Source organism: Salmo salar, chromosome ssa12, assembly GCF_905237065.1.
Source record: "Salmo salar chromosome ssa12, Ssal_v3.1, whole genome shotgun sequence".
Classification (NCBI taxonomy): domain Eukaryota; kingdom Metazoa; phylum Chordata; class Actinopteri; order Salmoniformes; family Salmonidae; genus Salmo; species Salmo salar.
The window spans coordinates 12,083,671-12,104,291 of NC_059453.1; the positions used below are offsets into that span (position 1 = coordinate 12,083,671).

Here is a 20,621-nt window from a genome sequence, read left to right on the forward strand (position 1 = left end):
CTGAGGCAGTAGCTAACTGCACTGTTTGAATTGACTTCTGCATGTCTCTTGTAAGATTTGACAACATGCAATAAAGTGGCATTTATAAAAATATATATATATATATATATATATATATATATATATATATATATATATATATATATATATATATATATATATATATATATATTTGTATTATGTGTTTTACTTTAAATGTGTTTTATTTCAAATCTGTAACTTTCATTTACGGTAAAAAGTGGTGCTCCTGCACTTGAAAGGGTGTTCTAGAATGTAACTGGGTTTTCAGGGATATTTATTTGAATTCCTGAAAGAATGCTTAATAAAGTGAGTTGCCAGTAGGAAAATAAAAGTTACCAGTTGCAACTGTAGTTGAATTTGACATGGCTGTAATGATTGAGTTACATGTTTTCTAGCCCTTCGGGGCTAAATGATAAGGCTTTAGTTATGTGTGATTTCACAACACCTTATGTTTCACAGGGTCCTCCAAGAAGTACACATTCATCTGTAGGAAGGGGAAAAGGTGAGACATGGTTTGAGTCTCCAAATAAAAAGTGATGAGAATATTCTGAGAGATACCGCTCACCTAACTCTGTTGACTGGGGAGGAAGCACCACAGAGTCAATCATATTTCTTGTTTCATCTCTTTCCTAGTTATCCGTCACCATGAGTACGGACGCAGAGATGCAAATCTACGGCAAGGCTGCCATATACCTTCGTAAATCTGAGAAGGAGAGGATGGAGGCACAAGCCGCACCCTTTGATTCAAAGAACGCCTGCTATGTGGCAGACAAGGTGGAGCTGTACCTTAAGGGTTTGGTCACTGCCAGGGCCGACGGGAAGTGTACTGTAACAGTCACGAAACCTGACGGCACTAAGGAGGTAAGCCTGATCTGAAAAGTATTCAAGTTCAAATTTCTGTACTCTAATTCTTGTAAAATCTACTAAATGCAACAACAAATAAATACTAATGTTTTTTGTAAGCAGAATATAACCTTCAAGTACATCATTTTTATCACTGCTATTTATGGCATGGATTTTTTGTTATTGACTAGTAAACACCAGTAATGTTTCAGTGGGTGATAACGAAGTAGTTGGATTAATGTGGATATGCATTTTGTTACTGATTAAACTTGTATTTAATGAGCAAAAAGCATTCTGTCATGTCCAGTTTGATCTGTGTGTAATCTAGATGTCTGACTGTTTCAGGAAGGAAAAGAGTTCAAAGATGCAGACATCTATGAGATGAACCCCCCTAAGTACGACAAGATTGAGGACATGGCCATGATGACCTACCTGAATGAAGCCTCTGTGTTGTATAACCTCAAAGAGCGTTATGCAGCATGGATGATCTATGTAAGAAACCTGCACATACAAACACACACATACATGAACATAAGAAATACACACATACAGTACTAGACATAATTAAATGGTAGAAACCAAAACATATCAATACAGTAGACCCACATCAGTATACCAAAGTACACCCACATCCTCACATAAATCCAGGTAAATGTCTATCTGACTTTACTAATCCCCTAATATAATTATTCTTTCATCCAGACCTACTCTGGGCTCTTCTGTGCCACGGTGAACCCCTACAAGTGGCTCCCAGTGTACGACGAAGAGGTTGTCAACGCCTACAGAGGGAAGAAGAGGATGGAGGCTCCACCCCATATCTTCTCCGTCTCTGACAACGCCTTTCAGTTCATGATGATTGGTACGAGCTCTCATGGATGGAGGAATGGATGGATGGATCAATCAATCACATTTATTTATAAAGCGATTTTTACATAAGCAGATGTCAGAAAGTGCTTACACAAAAACCCAGCCTAAAACCCCAAACAGCAAGCAAAGCAAATGTAGCACTGTTGCTACAAAAACTCCATAGAAAGGCAGGACCTAGAGAGGAATCTGCCTCTGAGGGGTGCCCAGTCCTCTTCTGGCTGTGCCGGGTAGAGATTATAAGAGTATATGGCCATTAAGGCCAGATCTTTCTACAAGATGTTCAAACATTCTTAGATGACCAGCAGGGTCAAATAATAATCACAGTGGTTGTAGAGGGTTCAACAGGTCAGTACCTCAAGAGTAAATGTCAGTTGGATTTTCATAGCCGAGCATTCAGAGGTCGACATAGCAGGTGCGGTATAGAGAGAGAGAGAGATGGCGTGAGAGAGAGAGAGTACGGGAGAGAGAGGGAGTCGAAAAACAGCAGGTCAAGGACAAGGTAGCACATCCGGTGAACAGGTTAGGATTCCATAGCCGGAGGCAGAACCGTTGGAACTGTCACAGCAGCACATCTAGGTGGACTAGGGACAGCCAGGAGTCATCAGGCCAGATAGTCCCGAGGCATGGTCATAGGGCTCAGGTCCTCAGAGAGAGAGAGAATACTTAAGTTCACACAGGATACCAGATAAGACAGACTGACCCAAGCCCTATTCTTCAGTAAAGACTTAAAGGTTGAGAAAGAGTCTGCGTCTCTCACATGGATAGACAGACCAATACATAAAAATGTCCACAAGTGCCAATGGATGGATGGATGGATGGATGGATTGGATAGATTAAAATATACTTCAGAGAGGTATCTACTATTTTCTAGTCTAGGTAATAACAGTTTGCTGGGAATATCTGATTTCACTACCCCTCGATTGGAAAATGTTCCAAAATGAAATTCATGATGATGCTATGAATTAAATAATGTCCCCATAATGTTGCTTGAGTATGATAAGCAATGTGTTTTTTGGTTCCAGATAAGGAGAACCAGTCCGTCCTGATTACGTAAGTTGTTTACTAAAATGGCACTTGAGAAAGTGTTTCTATTGTATTAAGTTGGGTCACTTGGTGTGATGAAATACATGACATTATGAATGGATTATGACATTAGGTTATGTGTAATAAGTTGATGAAAGGGAATATTTGTTAATGATTTACTTATGTTAGAAAACAGGTATTTTTCTATGCTATTTTTTGGTGAAAGCCAATCTGACACTCAGACATGTAACTAAAACCCCTCTTTCTCTGTCATATAAACCAGTGGAGAATCCGGTGCAGGAAAGACTGTCAACACCAAGCGTGTCATTCAGTACTTTGCCACCATTGCAGTGTCTGGTGGCAAGAAGGAAGCAGACCCCAACAAAATGCAGGTAGGTTGTTCTTATGTTTGCCTTTCAATCACATTTCAGTTTGGTTTCCTGTGGAAAAATATATTCCAGTGGTGAATCATGTTCTGAGTAACTTGTGTTTGTCTCAATCAGGGGTCTCTTGAGGATCAGATCATTGCAGCTAACCCTCTGCTGGAGGCTTACGGTAATGCCAAGACAGTGAGGAACGACAACTCGTCTCGCTTTGTAAGTATGAAGGGCATACTGTGGAAGTTACCTTATATTGGGAAAATATATTTCAGTAGTTCCCTATAGTGATGTCAATAACTGCCCAACAAACTGTAACATTTAAAGGGGTCTGTCAAAGTAAAATGTTAGATTTATTTGTTGACCTATTTCTAACCCCCATGCTCTACTATAGGGTAAATTCATCAGGATTCACTTCCAAGCTGGCAAACTGGCTAAAGCTGATATTGAGACCTGTGAGTTGGTTTTAATTGTTTCTCAATGATTTCCTAAATTCACACATATTATTTTTGGGAAATCTTATCATTTCATTTCGTCACTCACTCACTCACTCACTCACTCACTCACTCACTCACTCACTCACTCACTCACTCACTCACTCACTCACTCACTCACTGCTTTTCTCTCAGATCTGCTGGAGAAGTCCAGAGTGTCCTTCCAGCTGCCCGATGAGAGAGGCTACCACATCTTCTTCCAGATGATGACAGGCCACAAACCTGAGATAGTTGGTACGACAAAGTAGAGGTCCATGGGAAATTATTCCCACCCCCATCTATGGATTATATACAAAATATTCATAATCCACAATATGAATAATATAACAATGATTACATCCAAGGTAACAAGGCATCTAGACATGGGTCAGGTCTCTGAGAAATATCTATCAAGTAATGCACTGTGATGCACTAGTCCACAAGTCTCAGTCTTCTCTTTTGATGCTATTCATTATATACTACATGTATCATTGAGTCCATCTACTGAGTAAAGGAGGGAGACATACTGTAAAGGTAGGACAGCAGAATTCTAAGACATTTAACTGGCAAGCCGTTCTCCGTTGTCCACAGAAATGGCGCTCATCACCACCAACCCATACGACTTCCCCATGTGCAGCCAGGGTCAGATCGCTGTGGCCAGCATCAACGACAAGGAAGAGCTGGATGCCACAGATGTGAGTCAAACAAAGGGTTAACCAAACTCTAGATATGGAATGGGTAAGGCCACGAAACACACTGAATGTACTGTGAAAATCCAACTTGGTGGCACCTGGGAATTTATGTATGTTTTTGTTTGATTCTAAATGCCTTGTGTTAGTTAAGCATGAACGTAAAGTTACTCTTCATGCCCTCGCACTTCGCCTTGAGGCACATACATGTAAGACATCCACAAGAGAGCACCACTAAGTGCCCTGTGGAACTGTGTAAAACTAATGTTTTGCTGCCATCTACTAATGTGTTGGCCAAGAGTCAAATCTATCTATCCCATTCGTTCCGGAGTGAGCAGCACAGAACTGTAGTGTAACTGTCCAAACTATCGTTCAGTTCATCACTTTTATACTTCCTCTTTAATGCCAGGATGCCATTACAATCCTGGGCTTCACTAATGATGAGAAGATTGGCATCTACAAGCTGACAGGAGCTGTAGTGCACCATGGCAACATGAAATTCAAGCAGAAGCAGCGTGAGGAGCAGGCTGAGCCAGACGGCACAGAGGGTGAGTCCCACTCATAGATATACAATATGTTGGACATCATTCCCAGACGCCAACATAGAAATAGAACACCTAAGAAAGACAGTGCCACATGAAAATCAGAGCAGTGGTCTAAGGCATCAGAGTGCTTGAGTTGTCACTACAGCCCTGGGTTCGATCCCAGGCTGTGTCACAGCTGGTCGTGACCAGGAGACCCATGAGGCGGCGCACAATCGTCCGGGTTAGGAGAGGGTTTGGCCGGCTGGGATTTCCTTGTCCCATCGCACTCTAGCGACTCCTAGCGGCGGGCCGGGCGCCTGCAAACTGATTTTGAACGCCAGCTAGATAGTGTTCCTTTCGACACATCCGGGTTAAGTGAGCAGTATGTCAAGAAGCAGTGCGGCTTGGCAGGGTCTTGTTTTGGAGGACACACAGCTCTCGACCTTCGCCTCTCCCGAGTCCACAGGGGAGTTGCAGTGCTGGGACAAGACTAACTACCAACTGAATATCACAAAATTGGGGAAAAAAGGGGTAAAAAAAATGGAAAGAAAATAATGAGATATATATATATATATATATATCATTTTTGCAGACCAAATTCCCACCTCCAGAAATAATTTGAAATGACAGATGAGGGTGAATCAAAACCTAACCCACAAATAAGTTAGCCAAACTATTTTGTCAGTGTGACATCAGAAAGCGATCTTGTGTCCCTGAGTCTGTTGTTGTTGGCTCTCTCTCCAGTGGCTGATAAAATTGGCTACCTGCTGGGCCTGAACTCAGCTGAGATGTTGAAGGCTCTGTGCTACCCAAGAGTGAAGGTCGGCAACGAGTATGTGACCAAGGGACAGACTGTGGCTCAGGTAAGACTGCTAAACACAGCATCTACCATTTTCTGAGCACAGGAATTTTCATGGAGATGAGTGCTATGCTTTTTTTGAATAGTGATGTTTTTTCCAAGCTCGTATCACCTCGTCACTAGACATGGTCAATATCTCATGTATTAATTTGAGGTATTATCATTGCAGGTTAATAACTCAGTCAGTGCTCTGGCCAAGTCCATCTATGAGAGGATGTTCTTGTGGATGGTCATCCGTATCAATGAGATGTTGGACACCAAGAATCCAAGGCAGTTCTATATCGGTGTGCTCGACATTGCCGGGTTTGAGATCTTTGATGTGAGTATGAGACCAGAACAAGACACTTAGTTGTGATTGAGATGGATTACAGTCTTGTATGATGAAATGATCCCTTTTAAAACTCCATCAACAGTACAACAGCATGGAGCAGCTGTGCATCAACTTCACCAATGAGAAACTGCAACAGTTTTTCAACCACACCATGTTCGTCCTGGAGCAAGAGGAGTACAAGAAGGAGGGAATCGTCTGGGCCTTCATTGACTTTGGGATGGACTTGGCTGCCTGCATTGAGCTTATTGAGAAGGTAAGATGTATGTGAGGATTATAATTGACCTCAACAGCAAAGCTCAAATGGAGCGCCTTGTGAGATATTATCAGCATCTGACTGTTGAGATCTCAATATGTTTCCTATTATGTGCCTCTAAATTAATATAATCCTATAATAGCATGTTTACTAAAGGAATAAATGTGATCCTAAATGTAAATATCACTAATTTGATATACATTTCTTTCATAAAGCCATTGGGCATCTTCTCCATCCTTGAAGAGGAGTGCATGTTCCCCAAGTCTTCAGATACTACCTTCAAGGACAAGCTGTACACCCAGCATCTTGGCAAAACAAAGGCATTTGAGAAGCCCAAGCCTGCCAAAGGCAAGGCAGAGGCCCACTTCTCCCTGGTGCACTACGCCGGTACTGTGGACTACAACATCACTGGCTGGCTGGAGAAGAACAAGGACCCCCTGAACGACTCAGTTTGTCAGCTGTACGGGAAGTCAGGAGTGAAAATTTTGGCTGCCCTGTATCCTGCTGCCCCACCTGAGGGTAAGACCAGCATCACGTCAAAAGATTTAATTAAGCACTAGTTACAACTCAGACCTAAATGTTCTTTAAAGTCTTTGAATGTATCACAATTTCTCAGGGTTAATCACTGGGTTGATTTACTCACACACTCAGTTAATTTAATCATACAACTAGTCTTATTTTACACAATCACATTGGCAGCATTTGCCTCTAGATAAGTGTGAAGTTAACCAGAGATTCTACAGTTTATAATTTGTGTGCTTGCTGAAGACAAGACCACTCTAGTTTTCTTACATACTCTTATTATTATTCTATTTATTCCACCCCCTCTAGGAAATTTACTTTTCTAGTTATCTTTTACTTTTCCCCATTTTAACAGATAAAGCCAAGAAAGGAGGCAAGAAGAAGGGTGGTTCCATGCAGACTGTGTCCTCCCAGTTCAGGGTGAGCTTTTGAAATGTGCTTATTCAGTCCTTCAAAAGGTGCAATTATCATAAACTACAGTATGTCTGAGAAAATGGTTTGTAACCCTCTTACAGGAGAACTTACATAAGCTGATGACCAACTTGAGGAGCACTCATCCTCACTTTGTGCGCTGCCTGATCCCCAACGAGTCAAAGACTCCAGGTACAAGAAATATTGAGTTAAATTTTACATCTCATCAGTACAGACTTTAACAATCCCAATCTTTAACCAGTGTATGCATATTAAAAGAGACTTGTTTTGTTTTACCAGGTCTGATGGAGAACTTCCTGGTTATCCACCAGCTCAGGTGTAATGGTGTACTGGAGGGTATCAGGATCTGCAGAAAGGGCTTCCCCAGTAGAATCATCTATGCTGACTTCAAACAGAGGTACATGCAAACAAACACAACTGCACACATGCACAATCACAGAAAGATCTGCTCCAATTGTTTTCCCAGCATCAGAATAGTCTTACCTTTTATGTAATATAACCAACTTATTTCAACTTGACATACTTTAAAACTGTCCCCTCATTCAGGTACAAAGTACTGAATGCCAGTGTCATCCCTGAGGGCCAGTTCATGGACAACAAGAAGGCTTCTGAGAAGCTGCTTGGATCCATTGATGTGAATCACGAGGATTACAAGTTTGGACACACCAAGGTCAGTCAAATACCTCCAGTAAAAGCTGACAACAAAACACAACTTGAATGATCATTTAAACCTGTACCATATAAAATCTCTCCAGTTGATCTATCCATCCTTTTGTTCTTTCTTCTTCATTTCACTAATGGAAAAGGTGGAAAAACATTGTACAGTTTTTTTCTTCCAAGTCATACATGACAAGTATAGAAGAGAAACTAAACTCATTATCATATGCATTTTGTTATAGTCGTATGGCTGCAGTTATCTGTGTACATTATTTATCTACAGTGCCTTCAGAAAGTATTCACACCCCTTGACTTTTTCCACATTTTGTTGTGTGAAAAGTTGGGATTTAACTGTGATTTATTGTCAATGAGCGACACAAAATATTCTAATGTCAAAGTAGAAGACAAATTCTAACGTTTGTAAATAACAATTATGAAAAATAAAACATGATTACATAAGTATTCAACCCTCTGGGCCAACACATGTTAGACTTACTTTTGACAGCAATTACAGCTGTGAGCCTTTCTGGGTAAGTCTCTAAGAGCTTTCCACACCTGAATTGTACAATATTTGTACATTATTCTTCAAACAATTCTTCAAGCTCTGTCAAGCTGGTTGTTGATCATTGCTAGACAGCCATTTAAGTCTTGCTATAGATTTTCATGCCGATTTAAGTCAAAACTGTAGCTTGGCCACTCAGGAACATTCAATGTCATTTTGTTTACAACTCCAGTGTAGATTTTGCCCTCTGCTTTGGGTTATTGTCCTGCTGAAAGGTAAATTTGTCTCCCAGTGTGTAACGGGTGTCGTATAGAGGGGACCAAAACGCAGCGTTGTTGAGTGCTCATTATGATATTTATTAACTAAAAAATACTAAAGACAAAATAACAAAAAGCTAACGATCAGAAATACAGTTCTGTCAGGTACAAAGACTAAACAGAAAATAACTGCCCCCAAACACAGGTGGAAAAAAAAAACCCTACTTAAATCTGATCTCCAATCAGAGGCAACGAGGACCAGCTGCCTCCAATTGGAGATCAACCCCCAAAAACCTAGAAATAGAATAACTAGAACTTAAACATAGAAATAGAAAACATAGAAAAACACAAGACACCCCCTGTCACGCCCTGACCTACTCTAACATAGAAAATCACATCTTACTATGGTCAGGGTGTGACACAGTGCCTTTTGGCAAGCAGACTGATCCAGATTTTCCTCTAGGGTTTTTGCCTGTGCTCCGTTACTTTTTATCATTAAAAAAACTCCCTAGTTTTTGTCAACAACAAGCATACCCACAACATGATGCAGCCACCACCATGCTTGAAAAAATGAAGAGTGGTACTCAGTGTTGTGTTGTGTTGGATTTGCCCCAAACATAATGCTTTGTATTCAGGACTTAAAGTACATTTCTTTGCCACATTCTTTTGCAGTTTTACTTTAGTGCCTTATTGCAAACAGGATGCATGTTTTAGAATATTTTTAATCTGTACAGGCTTTCTTCTTTTCACTCTGTCATTTAAGTTAGTGTTGTGGAGTAACTACAATTTTGTTGATCCATCCTCAGTTTTCTCCTATCACAGCCATTAAACTCTGTTTTAAAGTCACCATTCACCTCATGGTGAAATCCCTGAGCGGTTTCCTTCCTCTCTGGCAACTGAGTTAGGAAGGATGCCTATATATTTGTAGTTACTAGGTCTATTGATACACCATCCAAAGTGTAATCGATAACTTTACCCATCTACCAATAGGTGCCTTTCTTTGCGAGGCATTGGTTAAACCTCCCTGGTCTTTGTGGTTGAATCTGTGTTTGAAATTCACTGCTCGACTGAGGGACCTTACAGATAATTGTATGTGTGGGGTATAGAGATGAGGTAGTCATTAAAAAATCATGTTAAACGCTATTATTGCACACAGAGTGAGTCCATGCAACTTATTATGTGACTTGTTAAGCACATTTTTACTCCTGAACTTATTTAGGCTTGCCAAAACAAAGGGTTTGGATACTTACTGACTGAAGACATTTCAGCTTTTCATTTCAAATTAATTAATTTGTAAAAATGTGTCTAAAACATAATTCCACTTTGACATTATGGGCTATTGTGTGAAGGCCAGTGACACAAAATCTCAATGTAATCCATTTTAAATTCAGGCTGGAAAAAGTTGGGGTCTGTGAATACTTTCTGAAGGCACTGTACAATAACTAACAACTTAGAAACAACCTATCACATGGTTTGTTTGTAAGCATTGCAAAGTTAATGTTGTTTAAATCAATCTAGTGGTGTTGTTCCCCTCTTTTGATTCAACCCTTTCTGTCTGTCACCATCTGTGGTTCCATTGACCATGTTAACCTGTGTCTCAGGTGTTCTTCAAAGCCGGTCTGCTGGGTGTCCTGGAGGAGATGAGAGATGAGAAGCTGGCCACTCTGGTCGGCATGGTCCAGGCTCTCAGCCGTGGATTTCTCATGAGGAGAGAGTTTAGCAAGATGATGGAGAGGAGGTGAGGAATAGTAGACATCTTGGCAAAGCTTTCTGTCAACCACCTGTATCTAATGCATTATGATTACATACTGTATATGCTGTGAGTTGTTCAGAATGAGAAAGTACGTCTTATAATGGTCTACTAAAGCTTTTGGGTTAATTTATTTAGTCCAGAAATGGATGTAGCAACTAAGGATTCTAGCATTATAGCTGCAGTTTGGGATTTGGCTGTTCAATTGTCATTTAAATATGTGGCATTTAAATATCCATTCTTGAAGTATATAAAATGCCTCATGAGCTTAGCACGCACGACCTGTCAGTACTTGCATCTAGAGAGCTGTCTATGAATTTAAGAGGGGTTACATTTCCCTAGCCCCATTCCTCAGCTGTAAACAAACAGTGGCAGGTGGGTCTGTTTTGTTGTTCATTTAATCCCAGAATGTAGCTATAAGCATGTCACTCACCATGCCACTCTATCCTTTCTGTCAACCAGAGAATCAATTTACGCCATCCAGTACAACATCCGCTCATTCATGAATGTGAAAACCTGGCCATGGATGAAGTTGTACTTCAAGATCAAGCCGATGCTGCAGAGCGCTGAGACTGAGAAGGAGCTGGCCAACATGAAGGAGAACTATGATAAGATGACAGCAGACCTGGCCAAGGCTCTGGCCACAAAGAAGCAAATGGAGGAGAAGTTGGTGGCCCTGACGCAGGAGAAGAACGACCTGGCACTCCAAATAGCATCTGTGAGTGAAAAACGACCCTCAAATGGGCACATTTACACACACATGAATACACACACACATAAACACTCTGTAAAGTATGTGGCTAACTCACATTTCTATTGCCCATGTTACATGCTGTATATGTTTCATGAATTTCTATTGATTTTCCCTGACATCTTTCACTAAAGTGAAGCCTCTGATTCTTCCTCCTGTTCTGAAACCAGGAAGGAGAGAGTCTGAACGATGCTGAGGAAAGGTGCGAGGGGCTCATCAAGAGCAAGATCCAGCTGGAGGCCAAACTCAAAGAGATGTCCGAGAGGCTGGAGGATGAGGAGGAGATCAATGCTGAGTTGACTGCCAAGAAGAGGAAGCTGGAGGATGAGTGCTCTGAGCTGAAGAAGGACATTGATGACCTGGAGCTCACCCTGGCCAAAGTGGAGAAGGAGAAGCACGCCACTGAAAACAAGGTCTTGTGTTTTACCATAGACAGTCTATCCAAACAATAATCAACTCAAAACATAGCTTAACAGAAATGGAATTCAAGTTGTATTATGGGTGCAGGAAAAATTAAGACAATAGTAGAATTTCAGTTGTGGGGAACTTCCCATCTAGTGTTGAATCTACAGTGCAGTAATTGCTGACACATTTCTAATCTAAATTAAATGAATGCAATATATAACAAACTAAATCTCCCCTTTATGGTGAAGTATAATTATGTTGTGACCATTTACAGGTTAAAAACCTGACAGAGGAGATGGCGTCTATGGATGAGAGTGTTGCCAAGCTGACCAAGGAGAAGAAAGCCCTCCAAGAGGCCCACCAGCAGACACTGGATGATCTGCAGGCAGAGGAGGACAAAGTCAACACTCTGACCAAGGCCAAGACCAAGCTGGAACAGCAAGTGGACGACGTGAGTGGAGTTTGACATTTTGGCCATGATAGCATGTAAGATGATATTATCTTCAGTTGTTTAGATTTGAACAATATATGTGATTTTATCTTCTAGCTTGAGGGTTCTTTGGAGCAAGAGAAGAAGCTCCGTATGGACCTTGAGAGATCCAAGAGAAAGCTGGAGGGAGATCTGAAACTGGCCCAGGAGTCCATAATGGACCTGGAGAATGACAAGCAGCAAGCTGATGAGAAAATCAAGAAGTAAACACAAACAAATGACTACAGTATTACCTGCTATGATGGTTGTTCTTGACTAATTCTTGTAATTATGAATTAGCATTTACATGTGATTCTTAAAAGCAAAGTGAATGGTATGATCCTCTCCCTTTACACATCAAAGCAAAACCAACTCTGCAATGAACGTGTTTGTGTTTCTTAGGAAGGAGTTTGAGACCACCCAGCTCCTCAGCAAGATTGAGGATGAGCAGTCTCTGGGAGCTCAGCTGCAGAAGAAGATCAAGGAACTCCAGGTACAGTACAGGATATAAGCTCCAGTAAAGAAAAGCACAGACCTGAATCATTTCATGTGAAACATTATTCTGGTAGCAAACATTTTTGCCGGTGGCTTCTGATGGCTGCTGATGGCTGAGTAGGTTGGAAGGTAATGCTGTTTGCTGGTGCTTCCAAATGTTGTAAAGATGGTGCTTATTAACATTGTGGTTTTTGTTCCTGAATGGAACGCTGTCTACTGAATAAATTAGTGTAACTGTCCATGTCGTAACACATTTATGAAAAATATACATACTATTATTATTTTGTGAGGTTCAATTGTTTCATCTGTATTGTAGTGTTCATCCCCCTGCTCCTGCCCCCTGTTCTAGGCCCGTATTGAGGAGCTGGAGGAGGAAATTGAGGCTGAGCGTGCTGCCAGGGCTAAGGTTGAGAAGCAGAGGGCTGATCTCTCCAGGGAACTTGAGGAGATCAGCGAGAGGCTGGAGGAGGCCGGAGGCGCCACTGCTGCTCAGATTGAGATGAACAAGAAGCGTGAGGCTGAGTTCCAGAAGCTGCGTCGTGATCTTGAAGAGTCCACCCTGCAGCATGAGGCCACAGCCGCCGCTCTGCGCAAGAAGCAGGCCGACAGTGTGGCTGAGCTCGGGGAGCAGATCGACAACCTGCAGCGCGTCAAGCAGAAGCTGGAGAAGGAGAAGAGTGAGTACAAGATGGAGATTGATGACCTCTCTAGCAACATGGAGGCCGTCGCCAAGGCTAAGGTGAGTAGTGATGTTTTGGTTAAGCTGTGTTGAGGAGGGACAACTACATTACCATTCAAGTGACCTGAAGTTGACAGGAGTCACATATATAAAGTAATGATGGAACATGTTTCACTAACAGGGCAATCTGGAGAAGATGTGCCGTACTCTTGAGGACCAGCTGAGTGAGCTCAAGACTAAGAATGATGAGAATGTTCGCCAGGTCAACGACATCAGCGGACAGCGGGCCAGACTCCTAACAGAAAATGGTACCATCAACAATGAACAGCAACCCAATGCTTTTCTTCAGTAAAACACAAAGAATGGTGGGCTGTATCCACTTCTTCTGAGGAGCCTCCACTGGTCCACATCGTTTCTACTGTACTATTCACCACCAAACAACATTGCCCTGTGATACATTAAAATACATTTTCAATCTTAGAAAACAGAGATGTCATTAACAAGATGTCCCTCTGTCCCTGCAGGTGAGTTTGGCCGCCAGCTGGAGGAGAAGGAAGCCCTGGTGTCTCAGCTGACCAGAGGAAAACAAGCCTTCACCCAGCAGGTGGAGGAGCTGAAGAGGGCGATTGAGGAGGAGGTCAAGGTAAGGGACCCAAGATGGAAAGTTTAGAGCTATATATTTACATAGACAGGGACTACGCCACCCTCAGAGACTCCTAATGTCTCTCCACCCTCTGAGAGTCCTACTGTCTCTCGTCCCTCTGAGACTCCTACTGTCTCTTCATCCTCAGAGACTCCTACTGTCTCTCCATCCTCAGAGACTCCTACTGTCTCTTCATCCTCAGAGACTCCTACTGTCTCTCCATCCTCAGAGACTCCTACTGTCTCTCCATCCTCAGAGACTCATACTGTCTCTCCATCCTCAGAGACTCCTACTGTCTCACCACGCTCAGAGACTTCGACCATAATTTGTTTTATTATCTCTCTCATCTCTCTTTGCATTTTGTCTTTCTTTCTCACAGGCTAAAAATGCACTGGCCCACGGTGTCCAGTCTGCCCGCCATGACTGTGACCTCCTGAGGGAGCAGTTTGAGGAGGAGCAGGAGGCCAAGGCAGAGCTGCAACGCGGCATGTCCAAGGCCAACAGTGAGGTGGCTCAGTGGAGGACTAAGTATGAAACTGATGCCATCCAGCGCACAGAGGAGCTGGAGGAGGCCAAGTGAGTGGCACGCAACAGAAAAAACAGATATGGTGTGGATAGTGAGGGTAGTAGGGGGCTCTGAGAAAATGTGATGTCAACAATATGTATTGTAACATTTGTTTTCGCAACATAAAGCCATCCTCTGTTGTCCAACAGGAAGAAGCTGGCCCAGCGTCTGCAGGAGGCTGAGGAGACCATTGAGGCGACCAACTCCAAGTGTGCCTCCCTGGAGAAGACCAAGCAGAGGCTGCAGGGAGAGGTGGAGGACCTCATGATTGATGTTGAGAGAGCCAACGCATTGGCCGCCAACCTCGACAAGAAGCAGAGGAACTTTGACAAGGTGAAAATGAATAAACCTTACCATAGGCTGATATTTACTGACTGCTATATGATCAATTGTAGTATAATTGTAGCATATTTCTAATTCAAAACTCTTCATCAATGACTTCTGATGAAAATCCCATGTATTTCGCTAGGTTCTGGCAGAGTGGAAGCAGAAGTATGAGGAGGGTCAGGCTGAGCTGGAAGGAGCTCAGAAGGAGGCTCGCTCTATGAGCACTGAACTCTTCAAGATGAAGAACTCCTACGAGGAGGCTCTGGATCATCTGGAGACTCTGAAGAGAGAGAATAAGAACCTGCAACGTGAGCATTTGACAGCAATTCTATTTGGCTTATGTTTTATTAGCAAGATGATTTGCTGTTAATAAACTGTTATCATGATTCAATGTCAACATTGGCGATATCCACTGAAAATCTCCCAAGTCTAAACTTCTCGTGTGTGTGTGTGTGTATGCAGAGGAGATCTCTGACCTGACTGAGCAGATCGGAGAGACTGGCAAGAGCATCCATGAGCTGGAGAAGGCCAAGAAGACCGTGGAGACAGAGAAGTCTGAGATCCAGACCGCTCTGGAGGAGGCTGAGGTACAAACTACAGCTGTTTGATGGGAAAAGCAGTGTTAACTAACCAATGCCAGCTATAGTGAAATGCTCTCTGTAATGGTGTTATTGTAGTCATATATATTTAATTCCTACATCCAAATGTATTGAACACATTTCGCCTGACTCCTTCTGTTTGTCCAGGGAACACTGGAGCACGAGGAATCCAAGATGCTGCGTGTGCAGCTGGAGCTGAACCAGATCAAGGGTGAGGTGGCCAGGAAGATCGCTGAGAAGGACGAAGAGATGGAGCAGATCAAGAGGAACAGCCAGAGGGTGGTTGACTCCATGCAGAGCACCCTGGACTCTGAGGTCAGGAGCAGGAATGATGCCCTAAGGGTGAAGAAGAAGATGGAGGGAGACCTGAACGAGATGGAGATCCAGCTGAGCCACTCCAACAGGATGGCCTCTGAGGCCCAGAAACAGCTGAGGAACGTCCAGGGACAGCTCAAGGTAAAGGGACTGGGACATCAGGTTCAAACACCTTAACATGAAGAGAGGGATTTGTTGGTGAATCTGTAGAAAAGAACAGAACAGAGGAATTGAATAGATTGAACTATATACTGCAGAAAGGTAGGGATATTGAGTAAATTCTTGCCAATGAACATTTTTACCGCCCATCCTATCACCCCTTCATCCACAAGTCCTAATGAACCTATGTCATTGTGAACCCCAGGATGCCCAATTGCACCTTGACGATGCCGTCCGCGTAGCAGAGGACATGAAGGAGCAGGCAGCCATGGTGGAGCGCAGAAACGGTCTGATGCTGGCTGAAATTGAGGAGCTGAGAGTTGCTCTGGAGCAGACAGAGAGAGGCCGCAAAGTGGCTGAGACTGAGCTGGTAGACGCCAGCGAACGCGTTGGACTGCTGCACTCCCAGGTATCTGTCAAAAGCCATTTCTAATGAAAATCAACCAAGCATATCGTTTAAACATCTGGAATTCAACAGTGCTTGCTCTTAGACTTTCATAATTTCAGGCTTGTGCTTGTAGGTTATCTTAAGAGTCAAACAAATCGTCTTGTTTCCTCCTTCAGAACACCAGCCTTCTGAACACCAAGAAGAAGCTGGAGACTGACCTGGTGCAGGTGCAGGGAGAGGTGGACGATATCGTCCAGGAGGCCAGGAATGCAGAGGAGAAGGCCAAGAAGGCAATCACTGATGTGAGTCCTTGAATTACATCAACTTGATTTGTCCCTAAGGCCAATGATAGCTGGGCTGGTTAAGCACAAGAAAGATCTCAGAGGGATGTTATGATTGGTGCCAATTGGTGCATGAATTAAACAAACTACTTTTCCAGGCGGCCATGATGGCTGAGGAGCTGAAGAAGGAGCAGGACACCAGTTCTCACCTGGAGAGGATGAAGAAGAACCTGGAGATCACAGTCAAGGACCTGCAGCACCGCCTGGATGAGGCTGAGAATCTGGCCATGAAGGGAGGCAAGAAGCAGCTCCAGAAACTGGAGTCCAGGGTGAGTTATCAGCAGGGTGGATTAGGGTGGATTGAAAGACTGATTGCTGGAAATGTATTTGATCATGTAAAATACACAGAAGCATTGTTTAATTACTTTCTCTCTCAATGAACCACCTAGATCAGGGATTCCCAAACTTCTTTGCATCGGGGACCCCTTCATAATATCAGAACACAACTCTTACATTAGAGTGTGATAAAAAAATAGCATCCAAGCAGTTTTACTATTACTTCTGCAGTGCATGGTCGGACTAATCAAGTATCGGACCCTGGTAAAGAACATTATAAAGCTTAAATTTGTCTCTCTTTATGTACCGTTGTGTTGTCTCTCTTGTCGTGATGTGTTTTGTCCTATATTTATATGTTATTAATTTTTTAATCCCAGCCCCCGTCCCCGCAGAGGTCTTTTGCCTTTTGGTAGGCCGTCATTGTAAATAAGTATGTGTTCTTAACTGACTTGCCTAGTTAAATAAAGGTTAAATAAATAAAATGCAGTGCAATTATGTTCAAATCGAAAACGTTGGGAATGTGTTACACTTATGTAGTGGAGTTGAGAAGAATTGGAGCCAAGACTTTCAAATAAATTGAAGATAAATACATTTTTATATCTAGTTGTTTCAAATAAATTGAAGATATAAAAATGTATTTATCTAGTGGTTTCATTTAGGCTTGGACATTTCTTCTAAACTGCTATTCAATTAATATAATCAATATTAATTGTAATAATAATACAAATAATAATACAATTTCTGATACATAAACACACATTGAGCCAATTCATCTCATAGTAATATTTTATTTACATCTAGTCACGTGTTTAATTTCTCTCTCTCTAGATCGCTATCAGCTACATCTCATTCACTCTGCTGCAAAAGGGCCGTTACTAGGGAAGCTAGCGTTGCTATGCGGGGCTACCAGCTAGCACTCTAAAGTGTAGGCTAGAGGACTTTCATAATTTCATTAAAAAAATGAAAACATAACATCTTAACAAACATATGTACATGCCCGGGAAACATTACACTCTGGAATATGGTGCTTCTCCATTCGCTTACCTTTTTGATGAATAAATAATGAATAAATAAATTAAATGAGAATTGAGTTGAAACAATTGGTCATTGTTGTAACACTGTGCCTACCAGTATCCCTGTGAGCCTCCCATGCCCATGTTGTACATCTAAGGGTTAAGAACATAAATAGTGGATTAATAATATTACATTGTATTGTATTGGACCTTCTAATCTTGTTCCACAGATCCTTGGTAGTTTAATCTGTTGTTGCTAACAATATTCATGAACAAATTTAAATGTAAATCCCACTTTGGGAACCACTTGGAAAAGTACATAGTGAAAGACAACAATTGTGCCTCCTTGACTGGGTAGAAGACTATAGCTCTGTTTAACAAAGATTTGTTACATCTGATTTCACCACCTCAAACAAATGCCTACATTTATTTCTTCCACAAAGGTGCGTGAGCTCGAGACTGAGGTGGAGGCCGAGCAGAGAAGAGGTGTAGATGCGGTTAAGGGAGTCCGCAAGTATGAGCGCAGAGTCAAGGAGCTCACTTACCAGGTAAGAGAAAGTACATTTTTCACACAGACAGGTTTGTGTATAAAACTATTGTGACATTGATTATTTGATCTTCTCCCACAGACTGAGGAGGATAAGAAGAACGTTAACAGACTTCAGGACCTGGTAGATAAGCTGCAGATGAAAGTGAAGGCCTACAAGAGGCAGGCTGAAGAAGCGGTGAGTCACAGACTTAGTCAAATACTCTGAATGCAAACATTTAAGACAAAAAATCCATTACAAAACTTAATGTCCATAAAATGTAGTTTGAAGTAAGTGTTGCTACAGCACATCAGTCAACAATGACAATTGATAGTGCAAGAAATTCCTGATGAAATAATACACATTTCTGAGTGCCTCCTATGCCTATGTATTACCACCTTAAAGGAGAGGGGTTGAATATTAATTTGCTGCACCGGGGGCTGGTCTAGTGGTAGTGCTGGAGGCAGCGGTTTGATCCCCTGTTCTGCCACTCACTTTCTCTGCTGTATCATCTATCTCCCTGTACACATTGTTATCTTAAATCTGTTACTTTATTTTTATTTTTAAATACCTTTAATAACAGAAAATTAATTTGCTACCTGAAGCACCAAACTTTAAATACTGATGTTCTGCTCTCCCTCTCTTTTCCTCACCCAGGAGGAAGCAGCAAACCAGCACATGTCTAAGTCCAGGAAGGTTCAGCATGAGCTGGAGGAGGCTGAGGAGCGTGCTGACATCGCTGAGACTCAGGTCAACAAGCTCAGAGCCAAGACCCGTGACTCTGGAAAGGTACAGAACTGCTGCTAAACCTGCACCCGACTCATGTTCAGATATGACCACATCAACACCACCTATGATTCAGTCTTCTCAGAGGTCAATACTGACCTTTAAGATCTCTAAGAAGAACATTTCAGGAAGGGCTAAACAATCTAATAAGAGTAATTCAGTTAGTACTTCAACATCTAAAATCCAAGCTGAGCACTGAGCATTAAAGACTTGATCCATTATATTCTATCCAAGTATATCCATATATTTATCATGTTCATTGTTATTACTGATCCATTATATTCTATCCATATACGTATCATGTTCATTATTATTACTGATTCATTATATTATATCCATATATTTATCATGTTAATTATTAATACTAATACTGATCCATTATATTCTATCCATATATTTATCATGTTCATTATTGTTACTGATCCATTATATTCTATCTTTCTTCTAACAGGGAAAAGAAGCTGCTGAATAAACAAGATCAAAGTCTTACCATTTTCCTGTGTTGCATAAAATATGATTTTCATGGTGAAATGTTGAGCATTGATTAAAAACATGTGGATCTACATACACTTCCTTTGTGACTGTGGACTTATTACTCAGCAAACAGATTTTTAATACCATAAAAAAAATGTACTTTAATTAAAGGAGCAATCTGGGATTCCAACAACAACAAAGCGTTCACATCAACTGAGGGATTAGAATGGAGAAATGTAACCACTCAAATTAATAGACTGAGCTATGGATGTAAGGACTGACCAGCTAAACATCTAAATTGTAGTTTTAACCCTTTACAGTCAGGGGAATTAGCCTAAATTGACAGACCCAAATTGAAATGTTTCTGTAAGAAAAATATATGATCTGTGGAAAAAGTTTAGAGTGCAATGCAATACAATTCAATATTATTAATCCACAATGTTAGTTTTTAACACTTAGAGGCACAACGGCCCTGGGAGGCTTACAGTGATATTTTAGTCACCATCTCCAATTTGTTCCATCGCACTTGATTTTATTTAGAGTAAGATGGCAGCCCACATGTTGCCTAGCTTCCCAGACTCCTTGCTCCGGCCAAACACGACGCTAGTTTTTTCTCCGCAATGAAGTATGTAGCAAACGACAGATCAGCGGAAGAATTTAGTGTGAGTCGTCAGGCTAGCTTACACAAGAAAATACTAGTAATACTGGTCACCATTTGGATGCCACGGTGATACAGTCTACACTGCTCAATGGGGAGAGTTTGCACCGGCAACACAATGACATGGGGCAGGCACAGTGTCCTTAGCTCCTGCTTTCCTCAGTAAGGAATGGGAAGTAGCTAGACAGTGTAGCCAATATCAGGCCAGGGGGATGGCTAAAGCACATTTATCAGTGATGTAAAGTACTTAAGTAAAAATACTTTAAGTATTACTTAAGTATTTTTTGGGGGGGGGGGGTATCTGTACTTTACTATTTATATTTTTTACAACATTTACTTTTACTCCACTACATTTCTAAAGAAAATTGTTT

The 20,621-nt window shown here is 41.7% G+C and overlaps 1 protein-coding gene across 1 annotated transcript; it reads left to right on the forward strand.

The window, feature by feature from the left end:
• Positions 1-654: 654 nt before the first annotated feature.
• Positions 655-19,687, forward strand: LOC123725409 (myosin heavy chain, fast skeletal muscle-like). The gene is made up of 39 exons (XM_045690690.1): positions 655-882; positions 1,210-1,356; positions 1,567-1,723; positions 2,754-2,781; positions 3,038-3,146; positions 3,258-3,350; positions 3,526-3,586; positions 3,761-3,859; positions 4,196-4,299; positions 4,703-4,841; positions 5,562-5,680; positions 5,846-5,995; positions 6,090-6,260; positions 6,476-6,779; positions 7,138-7,202; positions 7,298-7,385; positions 7,494-7,611; positions 7,761-7,884; positions 10,232-10,368; positions 10,843-11,098; positions 11,302-11,544; positions 11,811-11,987; positions 12,084-12,229; positions 12,408-12,498; positions 12,850-13,239; positions 13,361-13,487; positions 13,704-13,822; positions 14,202-14,398; positions 14,537-14,720; positions 14,857-15,022; positions 15,177-15,301; positions 15,461-15,769; positions 15,993-16,196; positions 16,352-16,477; positions 16,615-16,785; positions 18,249-18,353; positions 18,435-18,530; positions 18,990-19,121; positions 19,570-19,687. The coding sequence occupies exons 1-39, from the start codon at positions 667-669 to the stop codon at positions 19,588-19,590; spliced, it is 5,814 nt and encodes a 1,937-aa protein (XP_045546646.1). The 5' UTR covers positions 655-666; the 3' UTR covers positions 19,591-19,687.
• Positions 19,688-20,621: the final 934 nt, after the last annotated feature.